Source organism: Gavialis gangeticus, unplaced genomic scaffold, assembly GCF_001723915.1.
Source record: "Gavialis gangeticus isolate Ggan-Ray unplaced genomic scaffold, GavGan_comp1, whole genome shotgun sequence".
NCBI lineage: Eukaryota > Metazoa > Chordata > Crocodylia > Gavialidae > Gavialis > Gavialis gangeticus.
Window position 1 is genome coordinate 16,127,260 of NW_017729016.1, and position 8,622 is coordinate 16,135,881.

Consider the following 8,622-nt stretch of genomic DNA (forward strand, 5'->3'; position numbering starts at 1 on the left):
TGCCCCATTATTTCCTGGGTTGGCCTGCTATCCCAGCCAGGAGATAGGAGCGAAAGAAAGTTCATACCTGCTGGGGGCCTGGGAGCCAGCAGTAGTGACCCCTCCAGGCCTGTCCGTAGAGGCATCAGATCCAGGGAGAGCCTGCCTGAGAAAACTACGTGCTTTATCCTTCTCACTGCTGCCTCCACGTACATCAGAAAAGTTTTTGCTAAAGGCAGCTTTGCCACCTGCTGAAGAGGGAGGTGAATTAACAACTTGGTCTTTGGCAGCTGGTGCTTTGCTAATCGAAGGCCCCGAGTCACCCAAACCAGACTGGAAGAACTTCTCTCGGGCTTGCTGCGTTTTGGCTGCAATAGACGTCCAAGAAGGTGATATGGCACTTTCACGCTGATCTGGTTTATTCCCAGCAGGAGGTGACTGTGGAGCATTTAGACTTTTAAAGCCAGAGCTGCTCCCAGCAAATGGCTTGGTGGAACTGGCAGAATCGGAGGTGAAAGCAGCGTCTTTGCTTGCCTGGCTTGTTTGGGCCGATGCCTGGGCTGGCTTCTTGGAGTCCACCACTTTCTGGAAAGCTCCTGAGGCATCACTGGCTGAAATGGCAGGATTGTACCCTGTGCTTCTGGCTGGCTGTTGGTGGCTGGTACAGATGTATGTCCCAGGCTCTGTCCCAGATTTGTAGGCCCCAGAGAGGAGCGTGTTCGAGCACTGTTTGCATCTATGGGCAGTTGCAAGGAAGTGTTAGGAAACATTCCCCAGAGTCAGGTGAACTCAGCAAGAGCCTGCAGGGACAACTCTAGAGCCAACACAGGGGAGAAAGGGACATGGGGTACTTGTAAGGGCCATACTATCTGTTCAGTGAGGAAATGCATGCAACTCTCCTACATGCACAATGAAGCATTCCCCGTGTAAACACCAAAGAGTGAACCATTCAGATCACAGCCTGTGGCATGAGAGGTCCTGATGGCAATGAGCCAGTGCCGTGAGCTTCCCCGAGGTATGGACATTTGTACCACAAGACCATGAGGAGCCTGATGCTACCAGTAACAAGTGAACCAGGAAAGGGGCTTCCACAGAGGCATATGGTTTCTAACACTACAAATCAGGCCTACCCCACCAAGTCTGATCTGAGGAGCCTTTTTACCATCCTGGAAACTGCCTTCCTAGTCTCCAAAAGTTCACTGCAGGTAAAACACAGCAAAGCCCCTAGGTTAACAGGCTGCTGGATAAGGGAAAGGATTGCATAGCAAGTGCTGCACTCCTTCCTGCCCAAAGAGGGGCCATGCTGACCCCCCAGCAGGAATGAACCTCTCCATCCCCTGCCAGAGCCATACCTGAAGCAGTTCCTGTGATAGAGCTTCCCATCAACCAGGTATCGCTGCACCAGGTGCACATGGTCCCCACAGATGGCACAGCTGCTGCTACGCACATTACTGCTGTCTGCCAGGACCCTTTTCTGCATAGAGGAAAGGGGAAAAATGAGAAGTGGTGGCCAACAGTATTCAATGTACACAAGAGCAATGTTAGAAAGATGCCTGGGAGGTGGGAGAGCAAGTTCCTGATCTGGGACAAGCTGAATTTCTAGAGAGGGGCAGCTTCAGCTGCAGAGACCAAGATTAACTCGCCCTCAGAACTACCAACGGGTTGGTGGACGGGTGCTCAGTACAGGAGACAGGTTCAAGTCCCAGTTTCAATCTGGCAGGACAGGGACTGGTGCCTGATTTCCTACCACCTAGCTGGGCACCTGACTACTGGATTATTGGCTATTCTGGAACAGTGAGGGCTACATTCTCTCTCCTGACCAGAAATATAGGGGTCAAGGCAACAAAGGGTTGGGTTTGGATGAATCGAAGGTTTGCTGGAGAAATCCCAACCACCGATAATCTAAATCAGCGTAAGAAGCCTTAACTAAAAAGCCAGCTGATATAGTCCATCAGCAATCAGTGAGATGTCTAGTCCAATCACCGTAGGACTGTGAACAACAGTCAACAAGCAGTCACCCTGGGTGTGGAGTCCATCTATACTAAGTATAGCCCCAGGTTTAATCCCAGGATGGGAGAGCCAGGGGCTTATACAGAGATAGTCAAGATACCACCCTCAGCTAATGGAAACCCTCAGACTAAGATGATGAGTCTCTGACTCCTCCAGAAAGGTTAAAGAGTAATGTTTTCTTACCGCTGTCACAGGAGGATTTTCCTTTGGCAGATCCTGTCCTGGCACTGCTGGTCCTGTCTTGGGAGTAGGTGGTGGATAGGCTCGTGATGGCTTTGTGGGGGCTGGCTTAACAGGTTCGGAGATTACTTTTTTCCCAGCTGGCTCCCCACTGACTTCAGAAGAGGGCCGCTTGATTCCAGACAGGCCACCGACTGGCAGGAAGGAGAGAGGAAAACTATTCAATGGAACGTAGACCCAACCACTGGTGTGAAAGATAATTATATTACAGTAATGACCAAAGGTCCTGAACAGGGCCCTGTCAGGCACTAGGTAAATATGGAGTCTTTTTTTTGAAGGACCAACTCCTGGGCAAACTCCATAGGGGGAGATAGAAGACCACCTCCCTTCAGATTGCTAGTTGTATAGCCTGGGCAAGACAATGATACTCAGCACTTCATACTACAGTATCCAAACGCCTCATAGTTGGCATGTGAAGGCATTTGAACAGGAGGGAGGTGCTCTAATCCCTATTTTACAGAGGAGGAACTAAGGCACTGAGAGGCTAACTGACCTGCCCACAGGAAGTCCATGGCACAGCAACCCTTCTGAGATGCATGGTAAATACCTCCTTTCCTACAAAGTCCTCATAAAGCCAACAGGCTTCCCCACAAGCAGATGGAAAAACAAAGTGATCCTTGAGAAAGGAAAACATGAGACTTCGAGACATCATGGTAGAGTCTAAAGAGAAAGAAACTATACCCCATCCTGCCCTGCTGTCTTCTCTTCTGCAGACTACATATCTGCTGCTTTGCTCTCTGCTCCCTCCCTGATCTGCCACAGACCGCACACAAAGGCCGCCCATGCCACTCATGGTATATGTGCCACAGGCTGGCCACCTTTCAGGCACAGGCCTGGGCCCACACTACACACAGGAGAACAAGTCCCTTTCTCTCTTCTGTGCAGTGTGTGAAAAAGACCCCCTAAACCCTGAAACAAGTGCAAGGAGAGGGAAGGGAATCATGGCCAAAAGTCTAGATAGGGCTAGAGAACAACTGCCTCTGCCCTCAGGAGGGGCAGGGAGAGACTCACTAAAAAGTCAGCTTTCCAGTGTAGGATAGCACCAGGGTCCGGAGTGGCAGGGCTGGGGGTGAGGGTATCTCGTCCTTTAAGCTGCTGCGAGAAGGTTGCTCGTAGAGTCTTAGGAACAGGGTAGACAAGCATTTGTACGGGATGGTTTGGCTAGGGATGATCCTTCCTCAAGCAGGCCCTCGTCTAAATGACCTCCAGAGCTCCCTTCCAGCCCTGTATCTCCACAAGTCAAAAAGTTTCTTCATGCCTTGCCCCCATACAGAACCAGATTCCTTCAGGGCCGGAGTGTGGCTTGGCAACGAACTATTCCCTATATTCCCTAGCCACAGTTTCCATTTAAACAGCCAAATGAATGATGAGATTCCTTCTCCTTCAGAAAGAGAAAGGGGTAAGAGAATGATAGGAGAGAAGCCCAAATCTCAGAGCCAGACAAAAGCAGCCTCTTCTAAAGAAAACCCGGGCAGCTATCCTAACAAACAGCAAATGACATTTTACCACAGGGACAGCATTGCAGGTGACACCCAACACAGCAAAAGGTCTAGACTCCAACTATGCACTCACTTTGCACTGATTCTGCCTAATGAGTTTCCAAAACCCAGGACAGGGAAAGGAGGGATGCTGCTCTAATGTCAATGCGTAACCTCAGTAAACATTGACTGGTCCCTCGTCTTGAGCTTGCAAAACTTCATTGGAGCCTACATAATAAACAGGATGCAGAAGGCAAAGGGTCACGGTCCATGGAACGTGGCGCCTGCTCCTAGTCAGAAGGCACATTCCCCAGCCTGCGGTTCTGGATACGTACACCCACCCCAGCTTTCTCATTCTGTCGGACACTGGGGAGGAAAAAAAATGTGGAGCTTTTAATGATGTGGTAAGGCCAGTCCCTCCAAGAATGGGAGCAAAGACCCCCAAACTGGCATGATTCCCACCACGCCGCTCAAACACATCACAGCATATTTGTTTGAATCCATGATGAAAAATGAAAACAAAGACAAGCCCAAAAAAAAAAAAGAAAAATTAAAGTGAGGGTGGGAGGTGAAGAGAAGGGCAAGAACACTCTGCTCCTTGAAAAGTATTTTAAAAACAAGCAACGGCAGGGGAGGGAAGCGTTTGCCTCCACAGCCTACCCCAAACTACTGGGTATTTATGATTCCGATCTGTCCTCTACAGCTGGTGCACAACCTCTACCAAGTCAGGCATGTCCCTCGAGGAAAAACAGGAATTTGGTTTATTGCATTATTTCATTTTTACTAGTTTTAAACAAGGTAGAGAACAGCGCTCCTGATAAATGCCATCGAACATACTCTCCGTTACTTGAGTATAATGTTCTCTGTAGCCCTTAGGCCTGGTTTCACACTTCGGTTTTACTATAACTGTATTCTGGAGGCACTTAACGAGATGGGCTGTGAGCCCCACGGAAACAGAATCATATCAGCTGAACTTACAGTCACTACAGGAAGAAAGAATGGACTTCTGTTTAACTGCCTTGGTTACGTCAATTTAGGCAGCAAATTTTTTACCAGTGCAGCCATATCAGTAACAGCCCTACTATAGATGCAGTCATACTGGTACAAATGTGTTTCCAGCAGTATAACTTTGGCTACATCTATCCCACAGGCTTCTGGCAGCATAGCTTCAAGGTCATGAGTATTAGGTGTGGCACTGCTGCGGCAGGGATGAACAGAAACTGCTAGTATCAGTATAGGTCTATTGGCAAGCCTATCCTTTCGCTAGTAAAGCTTGCTTGGCTTGGGGAGGATGAGGCTTTTTATACTGGTACAAAGCACAACTGTGCTAACACAATTGCATCCACAAAGCACTTAGCCAGCACTGTATGCCAGTACCTCTAGGCAGCAAAGCACTCCTGGAGTAGATAAGGCCTTCCTTTCAGTCAGTAAGTTGTTGCCCCTTTGTAAGTAAAGCTCTGAACTTGTACAATAACCAAGGTCCTGGTGCTTGCACTACATCTCTCCAGCCTCCCACCCCCTGCTAGGTATGCAGGGTTTGTTTTTTAAACCCATATGCCAGAGAGATGGATTTTAGAGCTCAATGGAAACAATGGAGATGTAAAAACCGAGGGTTAAAAATACTGAACTTTTAGAATTAGAGAGAAAGGCTCAAGCCACAAAGTCTGAACTGAAGTGTAGAGTTCAGACCCTGCCTCTTCCCTCACCTGCCTCTGGGCACTGCCCAAATTCAGTGGGTTTCAAACCAGGGTTCTGACTTGGTTTAACCTGGGGCAGGTGATAGAGGAAGCAATGGAGCCAGTGACAGCGCTCTCTCCCAGAGAGTCATAAAGAAGCAGGGCTGGAAGGGAGCTCTGGAGGTCATCTAGCCCAACCTCTTGCCTGAAGCAGGATCATCCCTATCCAAACCATCCTATGCTCCTCTATCATTTGGTGGGCAACCGTAAATCCTCTGGATCATGGCATGTGTGCAAGATGCATTTATCAGGCACCTGACTAGACCTCATCTAGCCTCTTAGTAAAACTACTGTCCCCCCTGAGCCAACACAATGCATAGTCCCTTCCCCTGTATGCTCACTACTTTCTACCTTTCCTCTTAACTCTCACTCCTCCTCTCCCACTCCCACATTGGCCCTCTCACACAACTCTACACACCTACTCATATACACGCTCATCCCTCCCAGCTGGTGCTGGTTCGTCCCCTCCCCACTGTCCAGTTCCCTAATCCAGAAACCACCGTATGTGCTTCCATTACACTGAACCAGTGCTGAAAACCCTACTGCCTCAGTCCTTCCCCAACTATGTAGAGAGAAGATGGACACCTGCCAGGGCCTGGTTTACCTATGCCTTCCTTAGCTCAGAGACAGATTTTGCACCCTGAGAGTCCCTAGCTTCCCTTCACAGAAGTCAGTCTGAGGACTAGTGAACACTCAGTCCGCACATCAGAACAGACTCAGCTCTCCTTAGCTCCTGTTTCTGCATGGATGGCGCATGTACAAAGGCAAAAAGGTTGTCTTTGTTTGTCCACCTGATCTGCTGGATGGCTGACAGCTTTCCCTCTCCAGATTTCTGGGAGTGGATGTAAGCACAAGGGGGTCCAGAAGACCCAGCAAAGTAGGGGGAGCAGGTACTCACTAGGCGATCGTCCATGGAAATAGTTATAATACTGGGAGACGTATGTGAGGATGCTCAGCCTGTCAGGCACCTTCAGCGCTACCATATCCTCAGCGTCCAGCAAGGCAGGGATCCCCAGCTGCTCTTCAGCCACTTGAAATGCCTGCAGTGGGAACACAGGGAGCAAGGGTCTGTCCCAGCAGTCAGTGGAGATGCTCTATGTCAGGAGAAACCAACTCAAGACAAAGCAGCACCAGAGCAAACAGGGCCCTCCTGGAAGAGAGCTCTACCGAGGAACAGCTGCACTAGCTTAACTCCTACATCACGCGGCTGTTACAGGAGCCAGCTGAGTCATGGCTTCTAGCCATGAAACAGAGACGGGCAGAAAGCCAAAAATCCTGCCTGCCAAGCTGGTCTTAACTTGCTTCATCAGAACTCACCTGGGTTTCCCCTGCTCTTCCTCCCGTCTGTCTCCGTTTGCGGTTGCACATGGGCAAGAGGCGGGATCAAGGCCCAGGAGAAAAAGACATGGCAGCCCAGGTTTCCAAGCATGGCTTGCCCATTTCCAGCCTACCTGGGATGCTCCCAGTGGCAGTAAGGTGGTAGGTGGCTGGACTTGGCTTACTAGGCCTTTAACTTCCAAAGCATTTTACAACCATTGCACCTCCGGCAAAGGGCATGTGATCCCCTATCTGATAGTGGGAAAACTCCAGGCTGTAAAATGAAGCCACATGTCCAAGGCCACAGGAGGAGCCAGTTTTAGAGGCAGGATAAGCATCATGTTTTTGCTGGCTCCCCAGTCTATGTTCAGATCACGCAGTTCTAAGTAATACCAGCCACTTCTGGACTGTCAAACTTACAAGACATTTAGGACAAAAATTCTTCCCAGGGCTACCCTAGGCACTGCTGCCACTGGACAAAGGCAAGGTAAGCAGCAAGGAGCTACTTTCTTCCAAGACTGAAGAGGAGACTTTATTAGAGTAAGGAAGAGAGTAAGCTGCCTAGGGCCACTGACTCTCAGATTCACTTGGCTTTTGCCAAGGTCTTTCTCCACCCCTCCTCCTCCCTGGTTTCCCAGGAACTGTTTCCCCTTCAAAATACCAGTGTGTCAAAGAGATAGCAGCGCTCCAGAGAACACAGACGTGGGAAGGAGACAGCAGAGAGCAAGAGTGAAAGTGCTAAAGATGCTAATTCTGTTGGAGCCCTTCTTGCCTGAACTTGGACACAAGAATATAATGCGCCTGATGTATAAGCCAGTGACCCCTGTTTAGAAGAAAAAAACAGCTACTATGCTTCAGTATTAGAATTACCATTTTATCCACTGGGTCTCTCCAAGAACACTCTTAACTATAAGGATGTAGAACAGGCTTCCAGCCAATTAGCTGTGGCAGTGTCACCCTGGCCCGCAGCCCAGCCTGGCACATGGCTCTCTTCTTGCAACCAGGTAGAAGTGGTGTTAATGTACAGCTTGGATGGCCCCCGCATTAGTCCCACCTGTATTGACCGCTCCCATCTTCTCCTTGGATTCAGGGTATTCTCCGTATGCTTGAAGGAATGCTCTCTGGCCATGGGCTGCAGACGCCCTGTGCCCTGCTGGGATATAGGAGAACCACCCAGACTTTCCCAGCAGGCACGTGCATGCTTGTGGCATACAAAAGAAGGTGCAGCTGCAACTGGGTTTATGAGAAATAAATCCAAGTGTTACAGGAATACAATTGTGCTCCCTAGAAACTGAGCCTTTGACTTTCTCACTGCCATCATTCCCTGCAGCCCATGAAAGTTCTCCATCTTAGTACCCACATCTGCATTGCAGTGGCCATTAATGGAGACAAGTGGGGGTTAAACAACCACCAAAACCTACTTCTCTCGCACTGTTTTTACCAGTAGAGTTTAAGGACTTTTACTAGGGAAATAAGTGCCAATATTCGAATTTCACAAAGCGGGAGGTAACATAACTTGCCAGGCCAATGACAGAGCTGGGCATAGAGCCTAGGTCTCCCAAGTCCCTATCTGTCTCCCAAAAGGAGCAAAGGAAAGCACAAACAAATACATGTCTTCAGTCTCCCTTCTCCTCCCTTTTTTTTTTTTTTTTTTTTTTTTTTTTTTTTTTTTTTTTTTTTTTTTGAGTTTGCAACTGAGCTGAGATCCACAACACAGCACCTGCAGCTCTTGGAAGAAGAAGCCTTTTCATCATTTAAACGGCAGCTTGGGGGACCTGTTTTATTTCTTATAACTTTAAAGCCCTAGGCTTTCTATGCAGCAGTGGTGCCAGTATAAATGCTGCTGGCCCTGAATTGCACAT

General features: G+C 49.0%; 1 protein-coding gene across 1 annotated transcript in view; it reads right to left on the reverse strand.

Moving 5' to 3' along the window:
• The window catches only part of MICALL2 (MICAL like 2), a 54,554-nt gene that overhangs the window by 15,090 nt on the left and 30,842 nt on the right, over positions 1 to 8,622 (reverse strand). Inside the window, exons 4-7 of the mRNA XM_019512611.1 lie at positions 6,342 to 6,483; positions 2,173 to 2,363; positions 1,332 to 1,453; positions 68 to 715 (exon numbers count right to left, since the gene is read on the reverse strand). Of these exons, the coding sequence (XP_019368156.1) occupies positions 68 to 715; positions 1,332 to 1,453; positions 2,173 to 2,363; positions 6,342 to 6,483 (1,103 nt within the window). The remainder of the gene's footprint in view (positions 1 to 67; positions 716 to 1,331; positions 1,454 to 2,172; positions 2,364 to 6,341; positions 6,484 to 8,622) is intronic.